General features: G+C 37.5%; 1 protein-coding gene across 1 annotated transcript; it reads left to right on the top strand.

Moving 5' to 3' along the window:
* The first annotated feature begins 7,549 nt into the window (after nucleotides 1–7,549).
* On the top strand, nucleotides 7,550–19,303 carry LOC145783328 (zinc finger protein-like 1). Its single transcript, XM_082595177.1, has 6 exons — nucleotides 7,550–7,750; nucleotides 11,024–11,135; nucleotides 14,179–14,372; nucleotides 14,609–14,815; nucleotides 15,565–15,791; nucleotides 16,279–19,303. Exons 1-6 carry the CDS (start codon nucleotides 7,649–7,651, stop codon nucleotides 16,556–16,558), a joined length of 1,122 nt encoding a protein of 373 aa, XP_082451303.1. The 5' UTR covers nucleotides 7,550–7,648; the 3' UTR covers nucleotides 16,559–19,303.
* Nucleotides 19,304–20,878: the final 1,575 nt, after the last annotated feature.

The raw sequence follows: 20,878 nt of genomic DNA, 5'->3' as shown, positions 1-20,878 counted from the left end.
TGCATTGGGGTCGATTTAAAAGCAACACGTGAGCAATGATAATCCGAAAACGGAAATTCTGTCCGGAATTACCCTGCTATGCCCTAATCAAACAGGCACAATTTGACCAATGGCAATTAGAAAGACCATTTTACAAATACAGACGAAATCGGTTAATAGTATCATCTACCGTATACACTCGAGTATAGGTCGATCACGTGTATAAGTCAAACCCCTACTTTTGAGCTGAAAATTGGCGATATTTTATTCTCCCGTGTATACGGTAGCCATTTACCTCAGCAATTGCTGATGATCTGAAGGATGAATCCGGTGACCAAACATGGTCTACCGGTGCAGTAGTTTTGGAAGTCATTTAATGGCTTTTCAGTGACCATGGCAGCCAGGAGCTTAGAGGCCTGGAATTAGTTTGGAATTTTAGATTTCGATCCCAATAAACAATTGATAGGCTATATGTTTAAACGGTATGCGCTTAACCGATTTTGTATGTATACATACTTACAAAATATGTGTGCAGGTAGCCGATATGTAACACGTATTTGATCAATCTACAAAATTTGTTGATCAGTCATGTCATTCATTGAACTATGAGTTAGGGTGTGAAGGGTTAGAAGGCCATTGGTGTTTGAAGTTCAGTCAGAGGAAATGATCAGTCTTATAAGACTGATCAATCGTGATATCCCATAAGACAAGCTTTAACGTTTCTAGGTTACGTAACTTCACTTGACATGTGTCTGTGAGTTTAAATGCACAAGAACACAAGAGTTGCTTCTACAGCTATTGATGTTAATAGATTGTGTTTGCTTCTTACAAAGTGTATTGCCTGCTGTACTAAACAGTGGCTACGGTGACCTTTTTTTAGGAATTTACATTTTAAACTTTAATGCACAATAAGTTTGCTCAATGGGAGTTCAAATCATATCAAAATAAAATGATGCGATTTGATATAAAGGGACAAATCAAACATGTGTTTAAACTTTCTAAAAAACATAAACACCCAAAAAAAATGGTGAACACACGCCACTGGAAAGAATAAATAGCCTACAACTTCACTTGCAGCACTGGAAACAGGTACCCTAACAGTCCTAAAACCTGCTAATTTAACAAATCCAGGTCTAAATCCGATTGCTAAAATAGCTTGGTTGGTTGGTTTCGAATCTTTATCCTCGGACTGACAAAACCCTGATAGGGAATTCCTGGTAGTTTTGCATACTTGTAGAGGCTCTTTACGCAGGGCCAGTTAGCGAGACTGACAAGAGTGAAGTTTTCTGATTGTTGCCGGGGAATTATTCCATTCACTAGGTGCCACTGAATGGAGAGCAGTCCTGAAAGTGCGTTGCTCAAGCGCACACCCCGAGAGTCGAACCAGGGCCGCGTGATTTTGAGCCGGGCGCGTAACCACTGAGCTAAAGGGGTGGACAGTCCGGTAGGATCTAAATCCAAATTCATCTCTGTTGAGCACACATCACTTTCAAGTTGTAAATAAGGTGTATGAAAAGCATGCAGCACTAAAGTTCGATTTATTTTATGATTGCGTTAAACTTTGTGGAGAGGAAAGTTACTTTTGATTCTAATTTCTAATTGAAGAAGATTGATCAAAACTGATTGCCCGGCCTTGGGTATTCCCCAGCAAAAATTTTTTTGGATAGAAAACAAATAGAATTTGTCAAGAAAAAAGGGCAATTTTTTTGCGATAAGTTAATTTTTTTACAGACAGCTTGCATGAACTATTCTTAGTAAAAGTATTGAACTTGATAAGAATAGCTTTTTTTGCAGAAAAAGACTATTTTATATGTTTGTAGCGATACAGTACGTAATAATCTTACTGCTATAAATTTATTGTTTATTGCAGTAAAAAATAACATGAGACCATCTGAACCAAAATGAAATGTCACTTTTTATATTAACGATTAAATCATTAATAGAATGTATAAAACAGAGATGCAGAATGCTGATAGAAATCAAACTTAAACTGATATCCACAAAAAAGCATGCTAGTAAATACTCGATACGCCATAACTTACTGTAAAACAGTCATACTGCCATCTAGGTACGCTGATGTATAGCCTATCTTAAACTAAACGCTGGACACTCCAGCTTAAGAAACTCGTCATGATTACTGTCGTGTGGCTATGACACACTGATTATAGGCGGCACGTAACAAACTAACAACGTAGACGGACGCAAAACTATGTATATATACCCAGTGGCGTAGCAAGAAAAAATTTTTGGGGGGGGCCAAATATTTGATGAATTGAAGAGAACAACAAAATGTTTGATTTAAGACATCGCCACCTGATGTACAGTGGCGTATCCTGGTGGGTTAAGCAAGGGAAGCAATAAAGGTGGTGGGGGGTTAGAGCGTGCCAAAGGCACGCGTACTCTAGGGGGTCCGGGGTGTTACAGACGGTTGTTCGCCTGGTCAAACGTCATGTAGAAACCGTTCGGGTCTACTGAATATTACGTCATGGAAATTCCTAAAACATGAGCCAAGATTGCACCATCGTCCGTAAGACTCGTGTCAATCCTGTTCAGACCGGTTTAAACCTGTTTGGACATGTTGTTGCGTCGCGCTACTGCTGGCGTGCCTTTGAGTTATCACAAATTTTTCTGATTCATTCTTGAAGTTGTTTGTTGGAAGTCGGTCGCACATTTAACTGGTTTATTTGGTGCTTGCTAGCTGGACAAACTCTCCGTCTTTTATCCAAGTAATCTGTATCGTAGTGACAGTTTTGAGGTGTAGGCATTGCATCTCCATTTCGATAGCCTCGGGCTAATTTTACAGAAATACACTGTTTGAAAAGAAGTTCAAGTGTGTGTTTCTTCGGTCATTATATACAGACGAACGGATTCGGGAACTTTATGTTAAAATTTTCCCACGAAGAGATTATGGTTTACCGCTGTGACCACGGGGGCATGCCTCCCCGAAAAATTTTTGCAAAATTACACTCAAATAATGGATTATAGAGCTTTCTGGAAACACTTTCAGGGTAATATTTGTATGAAATTTATTAGCAGATCAACAGCTAATAACTTATTAAAGGTAACTGTGACACACAAAACGGGCAAAAACTGCGGCTAAAATTAGAGAACACAAAAAAGTCATCAAAAAATAAAGAGCCCAAAATGTAGATAGCAAACTCTTTGTTCAGCAAGCAAACGTTTCGAAAACTATACTGTCTTCATCTTCAGTGTTATAAATGTAAACAATACTTGATGCCCCTTAGATTTAAATTAAATTGCGGCTGACGTCACAATGACTCACCAACAAGCTATTATGAGAGCGAAAGACGTAATAGAAGTCAGGTTTTTTTCATGAAATGATGCGTAACAGAAGTCAGTATTTTACGAAAAACTCAGCTACACAAAAACCCAACAGAGTAGGCGATTCTGAGATTGCTTCCACAGATTAGTTTAAAGAAGCGTAAATCGCGTAAACTTTGCGCGACTTACGATTTGCAAAATTTATTGGTGTCTTTCTGTGTGTCTAAAACAAGTCCTGGGGGGTGTTAATAGCCAAATGTCTTGGAAAACGATATAAATTTATACAAATTATATTGCATTTTTAACAAAGGGTTCAACTTCGGAAACCAAACTTTGAAAATTTGGGGGGGCCATGGCCCCTTTCGCCCCTCCCTGGCTACGCCTATGCAATGTACCGCAAATGTAAGAAGGCGTGTGTGGAAATCGGGTGGAAATGTAAGAAGAGTGGAAGAGAAATCTACGAAATTCAAAAACACCGAATCAATAATACCGTATTCAATATTTGCTTTGCATTATCGGTTTGTTTTTCCGTAGCCTCCCTGTTGTAGCCTACTTTTTTCCGTATTTATTGTACACAGTAAAATATTCCACGTTGGAGCACCTTGACCTCATGTTTTTTTTTTTGGTGCCTCTATAGCAGTGGTTTTCAACCTTTTTGGTGGAACGGAACCCAATGAAACATTCCAAAAGCTCGAAGAACACCTGTTCAATAATTTGATTGCCTTATGCAAAAAACATCGTTTGATTAATAAAATAAAATTAAAATACTCATGTCCCGGATTCATGTTCAGATTTATATATGTACAATAAAAATACAAATTGTAAAAAATTAAGAAGCTTTGTTACGTCAGCAGCCTTTCTGCTGTCATCAGGGGATAAATCAACATTTAAATAAAATAAAAACATGAAATCCCTGAAAACTATATGTTATTCAGACACGTTTTGCCAAAGAAAAATTAATCTATTGGAAGCGACACTTTTTTTCCCAACAAATAATTTTATTTGATTGAAGTCGCTTTCTTTTTTTATTTTTAAAGTTCTAAAAACGTGTTGCGACCGGCAGACCGTGCCATTATTTAAACTGATTGCCCTGTTTTGGTATTATGCACACTGTAACGTCCGTTTTTTGTCGCTTCTACCTTTTTCAAAACCTCTGCTATGTTTGGCATATATAGTTTTTCGTTGTGATAGTCAGAAATAAAAACAAACCAAGCTGAATTCTAGGGACTACAGTGAGTGAAACAAAAGTTGCAAGGATTTTTCCGTATAAGAGAATAGTTTTGTCCGCTTTGAGTAAACCGTCCCTTTGTCTCGTCATCAATCTTTATGTGAAAAAAGTTTGTCGTTTCAAACCAGTCAGTTTTCAAGTTTCACTCTTTCAACTCCTCGGAATTTGAATTTGGAACACCTTGGTTTATCACAAAAGAGCTGTCATGCTGGAATAGTTCAATTCAATTTATTCTCCATCCAAACAATTATATACGGAAGACCGTTGTGGCACATTTTAAGAACTGCTCTGCGTTCAGCAGCACCAAGTAGGTAGATGAAATAATACACAATCACACTTCAACAATCGAAACTTCACTTGGTGACTGGATCAGCGTCAGTGGTTAAGGCCTCTCCAGGTATGTGAAGTTTGAAGGATAAAGCTATCAAAGAATCTTTCTCAGTTCGAGGATAAAGATTCAAATCAATGCTAGAAGGTGGGCAGACAGCAAAAACATTAGGCTAGTTTGTCAACTAGTCAGCAACTACCGCAAAGTACAATATAAAAAGGTTAATTGGGAATATTCTAAACCAACATAAAAATCAGGGATATCTATAGAAGGGGATACGAAGGCTTTTATTACGTCTGACAAATGGCTTTTGTTTATCGTAAATAATAATCTGTGTTTAATTTTATCGTAAAATGACAATTGGCACCGATAGTGGTTTAATAAATCTTGTTATGATAACTTGCATTACGTTATTAGAATCAGGCCTGGATATTCACAGTATGCTCAGGTTGCTTGTTAATTCGGATGCAACCTACCGTAGTTCATATCCTGAACAGTTCGTACAGGGATATCTATAACTACGGGATTGGAAACTCTATCCAGTGCTATACATCAGTAGGGTCATCACATTACTACGATTACAGAAAGATTAACAAAATAAAATACTGACTAAAAGATATACAAAATTCGATTTTACAATAATAATACAAAATGTACACTCACATTAAAACTTAATTGATTGTAAAAGTACATTTAGTCTGCTAGAAAAAAAAATGATGAATCCAAAAAATGAAAGAATGCAACGAGTCCAAAAACCGCCTACTGTTGTTCTTTAGCATTTTGGTTACTGCAAATCGGATCAGAAGTAAATGAGGAGTGTTCAACAATCAGTGAAATATGCTGTTGTATCATCAACTTGTTCACAGACCAATCCAGTACGAAACCAATTCGTTTACGATGTCATCAGAACTTAAACCAATAGCCATTCTGGAAATTTTTTAAGCACCAAACAAAATACATCATGACTGCACTAATGGAATACAAACAAATGAACAAACCAGGCAAGCGTAGTCCTTACAATTTACAGCAGGTGAATTGATTGTTACACTTTTGGTTGTTCGTTAACCTACTACTTGCTGCCCTTTGAGGTGATCAATTTATGTGATTATTTATCAAAGCAGCGTCCAAAGAAAAGTGACCCTACTGGTGTATAAAATGGTTTTGAGTTCCACATAGTTTCCAATCCCGTAGTTATAGATATCCCTGAGTTCGTATCCTCAGTTCGTACCCTGAAAAGGTCGAGAGAAAAAATTAAAAAAAGCGGAAGTCGCTGATCGCAGTTTCCGCAAACATTTTAAAATTTTTCCCCTGAAAAGATCGAGAGAAATATAGCACAAAGCAGAAGTCGCTCATCGCAGTTTCCGCAAACATTTTTCGGCATTTCCGCTAATCTTAACTCTAACCATAGACTAATCTATGCTCTAACCCTCGCTGATCGCAGTTTTTGCAAACATTTTCCCATAGTTTCCGCTAACCACAGTTTCCACTAACAATTACTCTAATCATAGACTAATCTATGCTCTAACCCTCGCTGATCGCAGTTTCTGCAAACATTTTTCCGCAGTTTTTGCTAACCGTAGTTTCCGCTAACCTTTACCCTAACTCAAACATAGAGTAATCTATGCTCTAACCCTCGCTGATTGCAGTTTCCACAAACATTTTTTCGCAGTTTCTGCTTAACCCTAACTCTAACCATCGAGTAATCTATGCTCTCTAACCCTTACCCTCGCTGATTGCAGTTTCTGCAAATATTTTTCCTCAGTTTCCGCTAACGCTAACTCTCGAGTTTGTTTGCGGAAACTCCAATCAGCGACTTCGACTTTATGCTATTAAACTGTGATCAGCGGCTTCGGCTTTTTTTTATTTTTTCTCTCAATCTTTTCAGGGTACGAACTGAGGGTACGAACTAGGTTGCACCCGTTAATTCAACTACCCATATACTTGCTTTACATCTAGCCTACTGCAAAGGCTTTGTTAAAAAAAACAGCTTACTGGTAACTTTTCAACTGTCTTTTAAACCAGTATTCTTTAAATATGCTCTACGTAACATTTGCTAACTGTCTTCTGTAGCTCATTGCACCAGCTGCACTACAAAACTTTCTACGATTTTAAAAAGAACTACATGTTTAAAGCACTACAAACCACTGCCCTGGTAGTGTCATGAGAATAAGGCAATCGCTGCGAGCCTTCATATCCCCTTCTCTAGATATCCCTGATAAAAATTTTAGCAACATTACAATGAATTGAAATCACTTCAAAGTTAAATGTATGATACAAAAAATAGTTTTGTTAGTTTTCTCATCTGAACCAATTAATCAGTGGTTATAGTAAACCATGTAGGCTAGCAAATTATGTACTTCAGATTTCAGCAAGCGATTTTTCTTTCAACTTTCATTAGACATTAACCGTTTAGTTTAGCCTATGTGTATACATAATTTGCTACTGCTTGACAAGTTGACAATTTATCATACTGAAGATGGGAGAAGCAACTGAATCGATGACTGATATAGGATTGTCTACAGCTACATCTTGTCTGTTGTGAAGTTTGTTATTATTTCACTGTTTTTTTGTATTTATTATAGTACATTGCAGTGGGCTCTTACAGGCTGAAAATGATGATGATGATAGTACTTGCACACAAAAAGGGGGCAGCATAATTAGGCTAACTGTATCGCAATTGTTAATTGTTTTGAAGTAATGACATTTAACACATATTTTTTCAGTGTCAAACTACAGTGTAACACTAACTTGTTATAGTTTTTGAGAAGTGACAATTTGGGATGTGTCATAATAAAATATTGATAAATTAGTACCGTAGGCTTTGGATTAAAATGGGTCTCTGTAAATGTCCAAAGCGAAAAGTGACAAATTTGTTTTGCTTCGAGCATCGTGTAAATGTTTGTGAACACTGTTTGATTGAAAACCACCCCAAGGTAAGCTTTAAATAAAGACTGTGAATATAGCCTCAATAGCGTTGCCAGATAAGGAATTCTGTCCTAATTTGAGAAAAGTTTAAAGCTGTTGAAAACAAAAACTTGTATTTTGGAATTTTTTTTTAGTTCTGGCCAGAGATCAAAACCCTAACCTTATTCCTAACTCTTACCTTAACCCTTCCTAACTTTAATCCTAACTCTGGCAATACCTGATTGTAACCATGGCAACAAGTGGGTAAAAATAGCCACTTTGTTAAATTAATTCAATATTTGTTTAATTATTTTTTGAAGTTTTGATAATGATAAAAATAACATTAGGTTGTATAATCGTTAAACATCTACTTTTACACATCATAACTTTTGTAGACTAGTGAGTAAGGTGGCTCATTTTCCTTGATATTCTTTAAAATTTTTGTCAGTTTGGAATAATGTTCCATTTTGCTCACTGATATTTGTAAACCAAAAATTTTTGTTGGGTTTTGACCTTTGACCCTGGTTCACCCAAGGAGAAATTCTGATTTTTTCTGAAAAATTAGTAAATTTCGAAGTGGTTTAGCAGTATCTGAAGAGAGGATTTCTCAAAATTTGATCACGTGATTTTGACGTCAGTTCCTCTGTTAACTTCCACGTGGAACATCTTCACCCTACTCCAAGTCTGAGAGTCACTAATAGTGCATGCTTTTAGTGTCATTTTGGTTGATTTTACAGTCTTTTCGCAATCAGTGAATCTATAACATAGACCAACAAAAAAATTTTGGCACAAAACATGAGAGTCATTTTAGAGTATTTCAGGGCCCCTGATTCCGAAAATGCACTTAGTTTTTTCGAATTGGCTCTAGTTTTTGAGATATTCGACAATGAAAATATTTTTAAAATCGTTTCTCAAAAGCTTTCAATTAGCAAATTACTTATTTTCAGCCCTGTTTACCATTATGATGTCATAATTGCACTTGTCTAGTTCAATTAGTTCATATTGCACGAAAGTTCAAAACGCAAGCAAAGGTTGAAATGAACTGTGTTTAACGTAAGGGAGACATAAATACACAATGAAAACAGTTGTGAATCAGTAGGCCTACATCACAAGAAAAATATCCCGAAAGTCATGTGCTTATGAATGCAGCTTTATATTGAAAAGGTAGTCCTACTGAACTGGATACTTGTACAAATGAAGTTTTATTCTAAGCCTTTGCTAAGGCCAAGTCTTTGCTGCAAGAAGTTTTTTTTCTGGTCTATAGGCTAAATAAATTGCATATAGGCTAATAAAATATGCCTTTGACAAGTAGGATGCTGTACAAACAACCCAGATATATTTTGCTGCATGAGGCAACGCAGAGGACCAACGCATTCTGCGATAGATACAGCGCTACATAAAAACAAGCATTATTATTATTACTTTGACATGAAGCTGGGTGATCAAGATAAGTCCTGGGTTCCTCCTAAAGTATGCAAACATTGCACTCTAACCCGTTTCTGGGCTCAAGGCTAAGAAGTTCAGAGTGCCATGGCATAAAGAGAGCCGTGGAATCACCATGAAAATTTATACTTCTGCACGGTGAGGATGTTCGAAGGAAATTGGAACATCACGTTTACATGGAGTGTGCAAGGCAGTCATTGCATGGACGATTGGACGTTGCTGTTTCTGTTTTTTGTTTGCCCTTTCTAGTTTCAAGTGGTGATTTTCTTGAAACAATAGGAAAACGGGCATGACTGAGAGTAACCTCAATACCTTTAGTAATGTTTTGGAGCAAGGTCAAGTTTTTTTCTCAAAACCATTACTACCACCTACTGTAACTTAGTAGTTAAAGATTTAGTTATCAAAAGTAGTAGCTGCAATCTTGGCTCCTCATCTCGATCAACATGGCATTCTTGACTCCAAGGCCAAGATTACGTTCTTCCGCAGCAAGGATAAAATTCTAAGCAGCTACTTTACTGAAGAACATAACTTTGTATTATGTAATTATATAAATGGCCTTCGTACCTTGATGGGTGTTGCTCAGTAGGCCAAGAGTTGCGTTTGTTCATCGATAGCTTTGTTTTGCTTATTTGTCTAGTTTGTTACGGTAAGCAAAACAATGTATGCATTTTGTTTGTACTTAGTAGCTTACTTAGTAAGTCTGAGACTGTTAAAGTCAACAAATATATTAAGGCAAAACACAAGTTATATATTCTACATCTTGTATCCTCAGGCTTACTTCACATCATATTTTGACTGTTACTAGGCCAGTAAACGTTAAATAGCTGTTTGTTTGGGTTGTAATCAAAGTGATTGGTTCCAAATAGCGTTTATACAACTCAGAAATGTGCCTGGGATTACTTCCAGTTTTGTCTATGTAGTAAACGACACGACGTTAAATCGAGAGGGGCTCAAAATTGCGAAAAAAATATTTTTGCTGTAACTCAAAAACTAAAGCCAATTCGAGAAAAATTAGTGCATTTTCAGAATCAGGGGCCTCGAAATATCTTAAAATGACTCTCACATGTCCTGCCTTTATATAAAAAAAAGTTTTGTTGGCCTATGAAAATCGATAAACATCGTGAAATGATTCAAGAAACTGAAAGCAGTAGATATTTACTACGTGAAGGGTGCACAAAGAAAATCATGTCTGAAATGTGGTAGAATTCGACATTTTGAGAGTAATACACGTGTCTGTGTTCATGAAGTTACTAATTAAACCACTTTGCTTGCTACAAGTTTGTGTTACTGCCTCTTATTGTGTCCATTAAGATGCTAGAGTGCATTAGAAGATAGCGAGTGAGCAGTTTCAGGAATAAGCGAAAACTCAATATTTTGAAAAAATTCAAACCAGGTGAACCAGGGTCAAACGTTAATATTTTTTTGTGAAATTTGGTGTAGGAGATACATTTACCAAAAGGAACAATATTCCAAACTGACGAAAAATTTAAAAGAAAAAATTTTTTTTTTCGAGATTTTGCGCCAGCCTACTAGTGAGGTTGGGTAAAATGGTTTGGAATAGAAAATTTGGAACTGGTCTCCACCCAGGTTAAAAATACCACAACCTCATACATTGAAATCGACTAAAAATATAAAATGAAACTTTTACTTTGCTTTACTGTTCTTACACGTCATATGTTTTGGTCGATTCTAATTTTTAACATATGGCTGTGTAATAGCATTTATGACCAGGGTGGAGACTTGTACACCAGCTCCGAAAATTTTATTACTTAGTAGTAGTAGTATTGCATTGAGTTGTGCTGTTGAGTTTATGGGTGATTATGTCTTGTTTAACTAAATTTCATTTATCTGACTTGTAGTGCATTGTCCAGTCTTACCTTAACTGGCTGAAAGACAGCGACTATATTCCCAACTGTGCATTGTGCAACTTTAGTTTGACAGAAGGAGAAGTAATCAGACTTTTGTGCTATGGTATGGTTTTTCTCTTGTAAAAATGTTCAATAAAATTTGCCATCACTTTGTGTAATTTTTTTTTAAATTACAGTGCTTAAATTAAAACAAAGATGCTATCATCTTTGTGGTTTTTAAAACATAATAAATAACCTTTTGCGGTCAAAAATATGACAAGTCTAAACAAGTTGTGCCTGAATATTTACTTGTTAAGGTTGGATTACAATGGTAGTCTGAGACACCATTATGTCAGTCGGAATTAAAAGGGTGTTTACTACACTATTTATTAGGGTGCGGCTGGTGCCCCATGATTTTCAAAACTGGAATTGATTGACCCTTACTTTTTTTGGTGGGGAGGTTAGGGGTATAAAACAATCTGTTAAAATTTCAGGAAAAATAAAGAATGTTTAGGGGTAGCAGGTCACCCCCAAACTTTTGAACCCCCTCGCTTGCGCCAATAATCACGATTTTACAGTATCTACAGTTATACTTGGGCTAGAGAGTTGATTTATAGCTCAAAATGACCAGAAACCTCATATTTATATTAGTATTTCTAACATTATATAGGTCTTATCCTTGAAAAATAAAAATAATGAGAAAAAACTATTTTTCGCTTGTACGACAAGAATTATTTGGCATTAATGGTATATAACATACATAATTACATATATAAAATTTATTTAAAAAACTTGTTCTATAACCGTGTAAGTGTGTAACTAATAAGTAATACCTACTTTTAAAATAATTGCTAACTATTGTAATTTGCATATTTAATTTCAGCAGAAACAAACATTCAACACATTGCAAGGTAAAGCAGTAAGGTAGTATTGCATTAATTTATAATGCTAGAAACCACGATGCTGATTTCAGATATTTCTTTCTTTGATTTGGTAGGCCTAGCTGATGTCTGGCATTCTCAACCACTTGCAGGATATCTTGATGACGATCTTCTCTGCTGCCCCCAAAAAATCATGGCATAGCTTTACCCCTCTCTCGGCGGCATCGTTGACCACATGAAGACTTTGTACAATAGTATTAGCTTTTTTGTACTGCTTATCTTCTGACCATTCTTTAATTGGTCGCAAGAGGAAGGTATGCCCAATCTTTAATGACTCGAAAAATATTCACGAACCACTTTCAAAATATTGTATCAAATCCATGGATTCTTCAGTAGGCATTCTGGGAAAACACGGTCTGCCAAAACCTGTTCCATATCGGTTGGAAGCAGTTGTGGATCTTACCGAGAGCAAACAATCAGCCATTTTCAGCTTCTCTTTGGGAGGGACATGTTGACTGAAAAGAGCCAATGGCACCAGTTCTTCTGTGAGATACCAAAGATGGTTTGCAAAGCCTCTGAGGGCAGAAGGAGCAAGCGTTTGGTCAATACGAACATAATGCAATAACGAGTTAATTAAACCAAGATCATTCTTAGGTGCAGTGGCAGGATCAGTGGTTGTCATTTGTCAACCACAATAAACTACAAACTGGACAAATTGGTGGATTTTGGTCTGTTGCAATGGTGTAACCACTTTTGCTTTGGGCAATTCCGTCACAATTTTAGAACTCATTAAGTCCATCTTCAAGCAATACAACAACTTCGACATCCAACGTGCTTTATGCATGACACCTGGTTTACGAAATGCAAAGTTCTTGACTATCTCACTATCACCAAGATAAACCAGCGTCAAATGCACCAATTCTTTATAATCACCCCGTACAAACGATTGTGTCAATGCATTGTTACATAGATCAATAATGCTATGCCTTCGATCCTGGAGATGAGTTGGTGTGATTGGAATATCCAAATTACCAACATCTCCATGGGTCAAAGAATCATAGTTTTCTTTGAATCTGGTAAATAATATATCATGCATTCACTTTGGTAAATACAATTTGTATACAGTACCGTACCAAACCATTTCCAAAAATTTAGAAAAATGTTTCATAACTGAAAAATCACTAAATGGAACACATAACTATATGTAACAAAGACTGCAAATCTGTCCAACTTTTGCAAATCTATACCTGACTGACTCGTATAGGTAATCTTATCACCATCATTTTACTTCAATCTTGAGTATGTTTATCATGCCTGAAAATAGTTTTAATACCTCATCTGACATCTTATTTGGAGATAAATTTGGTATGCGTGCTCTCGCATAGAATGGAAGAATCTCTTGAACTGTTAAATTTGCTGCATCTCTGGCATTTGTCCCTGTTTCTTTGTGATTAGCTAAAAAGCAGAGCAGGACCTGCTTTGCGGTAGGTAGACGACTACCTTTTATTTGCTTATCATCAGCACATGGGATTGTCTCCAGAATGAAAAAGCGTGGGTCTGCAGTTTGTCTAGTGCTAGTCATTTTAAACATAATATTGGCCTAAAGCAATAAATCTGAAAAAATACAGTATGTATAATACAATAACAATCAAGTAATGACTACAAAGATGTAAGTTTTTACAAAGATGTTCTATTATCTCTTGGCTAACCATTCGATGTTATGGTTGGATTAATCTGTGGGTATGATTATTATGATGTCGCATGTACATAAATATAAAACCCTAAAACACCATTTTTGGCAATATCTCTTTTTCTAACGGAAATAGACCTATATATTATATAATGTTAGAAAGACTAATATAAATATGAGGTTTCTGGTCATTTTGAGCTATAAATCAACTCTCTAGCCCAAGTGTAACTGTAGATACTGTAAAATCGTGATTATCGGGGTGAGCAAGGGGGTTCAAAAGTTTGGGGGTGACCTGCTACCCCTAAACATTCTTTATTTTTTCTGAAATTTTAACAGATTGTTTTATACCCCTAACCTCCCCACCAAAAAAAAAGTAAGGGTGAAACATCCATACAAGGCAACAAGGGGCACCAGCCGCACCCTACTATTTATGCACAAAATACAATGCTACTGCCATTCTCTTGACTGTTTTACCCCACAAGTAATGTTTGAATTACCGCATGATCTTTCAAGTAGTATGAAGCCTGTTTCAAACATTCTTACACAAAAAGCAATGGTATATAAATGTCTTTGTAACTATCACAATTCATTTGCAGATGTATTTCATGTCAGTTGCTTAGAAAAACATTATCGTTCTCTCCCATCTAACACCGCTCCAGCTGGCTATCGTTGTTACTCATGCGACTCTCCAGTGTTTCCTCAGCCCAATCAAGCCGGATATGTAACTGAGCACCTCCGTGAAGTTCTTTCGACATACAATTGGGCAAGAGTTGGATTATGCCTCCCCTTGGTAAGAGAGTTTTTATCCTAGAACAGCAACCGGTTTTCGTATTTAAAGAGTTGATTGATAATGGTGATACAAAATTAAAAGATGATGAAGTACGCTAGTTGATTGCTTGAAGAACTTCAAGCATTAAACTACCATCTCCTTATTTTCCAATTTAGTAAGAAAGTGATCCAAAATTTATACAAATATATGACATTTGACAATAGCAACAGATTGGCTTCATGGATATATTTTCTCAGATCGATGAACCTGAATTGACAAAACTGGAAGATGAGCGATCAGATTTTATTGAAGATCAGGACAATGACAGCCTCCATGGGTCAACCATCACGCCCAACTTGCAACCAAACGAATCTTTCATTTCTAGAATAGAGTCCAATCCTCCAGAGGACACAAGCACTGGCAATCTATATTCTCCAAAGTCAAACTTTTGGGATCCACCCAATGTTAGTACTATCAAATAACATATATATGTGTGTAATAGACCAAACTATCATATAACATATGTCTAATATGGATAATCTCAATATTGATTAGGCTAAATGATATGAGATGTTCTGCTGGTGCAAATTAAGCTAAACTATCACAAGATGTATACAGTGACAATCTGCTTTCATTCCGACGTTTCGTCAATCAGACACGACGTTTCGTCAATCATTTTGCATGTTTAGTTGTTTTCAGCAATATGTTCTGTGTTTTGCCATGCTAGACAGGTGGTCACTACCTGGTCTAGCCCCCTGAAGAAGTCAGTCGTGTCTGATTGACGAAACGTCGGAATAAAAACAGATTGTCACTGTATACATCTTGTGATAGTTTAGCTTAATTTGCACCAGTAGAACATCTCACATCATTTAATTTAATGCCTGGTGAACAGCCTCATTCAATTTTCATTGATTAGGCTACATTGATAGTTTGGTCTTGTTTATCAGATATCATTATCTTACAAATAAGGCCCACATAAAGTTATTGTTTTCAACATAGTTAGTTTATTATTTTGTTCATCAGTACATTTTATAGTTCCCGTAGAGTTGTAGTATTTGTAAAAACTGGGTGTTCGGGCATTCAGTGGCCCTTTTGAGGATTGCAATTAGTAATTTTACTTTTTGGATCATTTTTAACCTCGTTTGTAATCTTTCGCTACTGGTGCCACTTCCGTAAAAAACTCCGCAGATATAAATTGTAGTCACATTCTTAGACCACTGCAAGATCGCAGCATCGGCACACAGAGACCAATCGCTCCACGGTGCTGTCAATGGACGACGTTGGCCCAAGTCTCGACGAGAACATGTCGGCTGTCCCACGTAAAATAATCGGGAAGCCTTTGTCGGCAACAATTGGGGGATTCACCCAAGGAGATGATCCGGATGGCGTCAACAAATACAAGCGGCGCTCAGCTTTGTCGTGGCTCAGGCGTTGGCTTAAGTGAGTTTATTATTTCACATTCACCAAACAGCAACTATGCCATTCATTAGGCCGTATTAGTGTTTTTTCCAATAAAGCATTTTGATTAACCGGTAATGTATGTAACTTTAATAACTTATATCGCAAGCACCCAGCCAGAAAATCAGTCATTTTTTACATTGATTCAACACATTGTGTAGACGTTGTCAATGCAAAAGAGAATAATTTTATGAAGTAAATTGTGCATATTATATTGTTATTATGTAATAACATGCATAAGATTGTATACGTTGAAGCAATGTAAAAAAATCTGTTTTCTACCTAGGTATGTTATTCCAGCCAAAACTAGAAGGTATTTGTGGCAGCGCTTGTTCTTTTTTGCTCTTTATAACCTACTCATATCTGTTGTATAAGACCAAGATCAACCCAAACCACTTTTTTAATCAAAATTGAAAACTTAACTGCATCAAACTCGATTTTTTAACAATTAACTCCAACCTGATTTCAGATCGAGATTACTCCGCGGACGCAGTTACCATGACAACAGAGCTCTACCACGTCGAACTGCGGTGCTTCTCCTCATCGGGCTCATTGCTCTTTTGACCTTCATAGTTTTTGCTACCAAAGTTGGAGGGCGTCCTGGCAAAGATGACCCAAACTTTGACCCCATGTTGAACCCGAACATTCATGTTGCGCGCCACCAAGCGGTTGCTGTCCCTGCTTTCGAAGATACAGACGATGTCGCTGATCCTGTGCAGGCGATAAAACCTGTCCTTGGCAATGGATAAAAATTCTTGTCATTGTCAAAAAATTAACCTGGTGTTATCTGCTGGCATTGGACCAACAAAGAAATTTCGTTCATATCTTTGTATAGCCAACCTGCCTTGATTTCTCAGCATTTATTTGTTCATCAAAGTGGAAAATGATAGCCCATGCATCACACACTGAACACACAGTGTGGTTGTTCTCACCTTACCTCTGCGTACACCATGAGTAAACTTCCTTTCTCTCATGACCTTTTGTGACTATTTTATCACGTAGAAGTATGACGCACTCTCGCTCTTGACCTTTTATTGCAAGATCCAAGTTCAATTGATAAATAGCGCCAGCTGTTTCACCGAAAAATATGATAGTGGTCTTGAAGAACCTTGTGCAATGAAGTGTTTCGGTTAGACAACGTCCAATGTTGATTTTTTTGTGAATATCGTCTACGTTTTGTCGCTAAATTTCGAAGTGTGTTTACTGTTTACGTGTGTTTCAACTTATAATTTGCATGCGTGAACATTAGCAGGCCCGGATTTAGGAGGGGGGTGCAGTTGCCCGCCCCCCCCCCCCCCGTCTTTTGAAGGGCCCCCGACGTGGAAAAATGTGATTTGTGTGTAATGTGTGTTTACGTGTGTTTCAACTTATAATTTGCATGCGTGAACATTAGCAGGCCCGGATTTAGGAGGAGGGGCAGAGGGTGCAGTTGCCCGCCCCCCCCCCGCCTTTTGAAGGGCCCCCGACGTGGAAAAATGTGATTTGTGTGTAATGTGATTATTTTCTCTCAGCCTTTGAAGTTTCTGCAAAATGCCTCCTTTTTCTTTTAGGGTTAATTTTTAGTCACAAGACCCCCCGCCGCTGCGGCGTCAACCCCCCCTTACAAAATTCCTGGCTACGCTCAGCGATGGCCCAAAGGAGTAGCAGTCAAAGTTAATCAAATTTCTGGGCGGCCGCGTCCCCAGACCCCCCATAACATTGCTGCATACCTAATACTTCAAATCGTTTATACATTTTTTTCATGATTGCCTTTTGTGCCAACCAGCGAAAATTCTCCGTTTTTGGGCCCGATTTGGCCAAACAAATTACAAAACTGTTAAATTGCTCTATAGCGTTGTACAAAATATGGCGATTTACACACAAATAAAAAGGCAAAAATACACACACAGTTATAATAGGCTACCAACTTGGGAGAAATAATCTGCAGCATTATACAGTAGGCCTACATGCAATCGTGCATGCACTGCATAATGTAATGATATCATTGTTTTAACATTAGAGAGCAATTATATTGATTTATAGATTAGCCTACTCCACCAATCACACGCAACCACACCCACACGTGCTGCCCATCAACAGTGGACTCAACAGAAAATTTTGAAGATTAGATTTCATCATTGAGCTATCAAAGATAATAGGCAAACAACATTTTTTTTTTAAACGGCACGGCATGTAAGCGTCATTTTAGGGTATTTCGAGGCCCCTGATTCCGAAAATGCACTTGTTTTTTTGAATTGGCTCTAGTTTTTGAGATAGCCTACCAAAAAACATTTTTTTGCAATTTTGAGCCCCTATAAATTTAAGGTCGTGTCGTTTATTACATAGACAAAACTGAAATTAATCCCAGCAGACACATTTCTGAGTTGTATAAACGCTATTTGGAACCAATCACGTTGATTGCAACCCAAACAAACGGCTATTTAACGTTTACTGGCCCAGTAACAATCAAAATACGACGTGAAGCAAGCCTTAGGATACAAGATGTAAAATAAACAACTTGTGCTTTGCCTTAATATATTTGTTGACTTCAACAATATCAGACTTACTAACTAAGCTACTAAGTACAAACAACATACATATGGTACATTGTTTTTCTTCAACAAACTAGACGAATAAGCAAAACAAAGCCATCGATGAACAAACGCAATTCTTTATTATGGTAGGCTTACTATACTGAGCAACACCCATCAAGGTACCTACGATGGCCATTTATATAATTACAGAATACAAAGCTGCGTTCTTCAATAAGGTAGCTGCTTAAAATTTTATCTTTGTTACAGAAGAACGTAATCTTGGTTCGAAATTCAACTCCTGGTAGACGGTAGCTTCGAAAATTCGAAAAAACTAAGTGCATTTTTGGAATCAGGGGTCCTGAAATACTCTAAAATGACTCTCACCTTTTGTCCCAAAATTTTTTTGTTGGCCTGTGTAATCAAACTAGTGTGTATCAAATGAGTGAAGAGCTTCTTTGGAACTCCTTCTCTAATTTGCCGTTTTCGCTACCTTTTCAAAGAAATTTGGCTTTCAAAAGTGGGTGGGCCCAGGCCCACGTGGATCCTCCATCCCTGGCTACGCTACTGCTTCGGACTATCTGATGCGTTTGGTTAAAGGTTTAATGGTAACTTAGGCGTTTTTCTAAATCCGTTATGTGAAGAAATTGCACAGCAGAAGACAGATCGGCCTGTTACTTGCTGTGTTTTATTTAAACGTGTTCTGTTTTATGACAAAGCACATGATTATTTGTCTTAAAACGTCCAGATTTTAGACTAATACTGTGTGACTTCCTCCAGACTTACCTAGCAACCCTGAATGCTACAACAACAGATGTAGTCTTACGTATCTGTAAAGTTTATCTTGTTTATTATTGCCCGCTCTTTCGGCCAACATATTAGCTGTTGTTGGAATTTATCTTGCTACAGTGCTGTGTATGTATTTTACCAATGTCGAAAACAGAAAGACGTGTTTTTTCATGTAATAAATATTTCGAGGAGCCGCGTAAATGAATCGTGTTCATATGTTGCTGTTGGTCCAAGGCACCGGAACGAGATAATGCATTAAAGCCGATGTAAGCCTCTTATCAACAGAAGATTTGTTAGAATTTGTAAACGAAGAAGACTTGCAGCGTTTCGTATCCAGAGTAACTGAAGCAAGGAAGCTGTTCCTCATGCCTGTGTTCCAGCATGTGATAAAGTGTTTTTTTTATTTTTCAAAGACGCAGCCGTGTATTCTCGATAAAAATTTTTACCTAGTTGTCATATCCTTTCACTATTTTCTGTAGGCGTTTCTGCTCGGCTTGAAGCAGAATTTTCGAAATCTTCATTCTGCACAGGGTTACAGCTCATATTCACTTGTCAGTGCCTTAACAACACCAAACCAACTTTCGCATATAAAACGGATGCTAAACCACTACTCAAAAAATGCAGTGTTTATAGAGTTACTTTCCGGTTTCAGGCTCCTTAGAAAAATTAGACCCTTAAAGTCATCTCAGGTCAAAAAGTACACCATGGACCACCCTTGTCAACATTACTAACTTACAGCTGGCAATATCTAACATCTTCCAATTCATGAGCGCTGAATGCTGGGAAAAGCCTCTACTAACAATTATTGAAGTAAATTTTCCAAGAAAGCGAGAGTATAGTAGCCTATTTTTTTTTGTAGACTTTGATAACAAAATAGCATAGATTTGTTCATTTGAAATAGTCACTTCAAACCACCAAATGATGACCAATAATAACTTAAACACTCAGTTGATGTAAGCTATTTAACATCGAGTTTTTCTAGCAGCGTTTTCACTTTCTTAAATTGAAGAGCCAAAAACTATGGAATGGCGGAAAATGCCCCCCTTGAGTTGGATTGGCGCCAACCATCTTCTCCACTCCAAGATTTCTGCTCCCCCAAACGAGCGCCCCGTCGACTGAAATTAAGACACCCATTCGTGTCAGCCGGTCAACTCCTGATAAACAAGACATCTCTGCGGCTAATTAAATGGAAGTCAAGCACCACCAGACTCCATTCGTTTATCGCCGACACCCGTCCCATCGGTCTGACACTACAAACACAAGTGTGGGTACGCCTCAATTGTTTCCTTAACATTTCGTACGGCCGTCGGGCTTTTCCGCTCAATCATGCACCAATGGGGAATGGCCTCTTGAGAATGTGGTGCTGAGGAACAGACCGCAGACCACATCATCAACGATTGTTCCACCTTCAAGCCACCTAATGGAGCGGAAAGTTTGCGTATCTTGGATGATGATACCAAAGACTGACTGCTCTCTTGTAGCCTTCCAGCATTGTCTGGAAACATCGTGAATCTAGGGTAGTAAAAGGATAGAACCTCGGCTCACCCACAGCTAATTGTGCATCACTGCGGCGCCAAGTGCCGAAGTCAACAGCAACACCTTTTCTTTGTGCTTGTTTACCAGCAGCTGGATAACAAAAATTCCAGAGATGAGAAAGCTTTGCAAAGAAAACATTGAGCTTGTTCGGCTCAAGATATTTGTAGGAGCAAACGTTCTCGGTTATGAACTTAAATAAGAACCGCTTGAGATCAAAACTGAGCGACTCTTGCA

The sequence above is a fragment of the Aplidium turbinatum genome, chromosome 1, assembly GCF_918807975.1.
Source record: "Aplidium turbinatum chromosome 1, kaAplTurb1.1, whole genome shotgun sequence".
NCBI lineage: Eukaryota > Metazoa > Chordata > Ascidiacea > Aplousobranchia > Polyclinidae > Aplidium > Aplidium turbinatum.
This window is presented reverse-complemented; position numbering and strand designations above follow the sequence as displayed.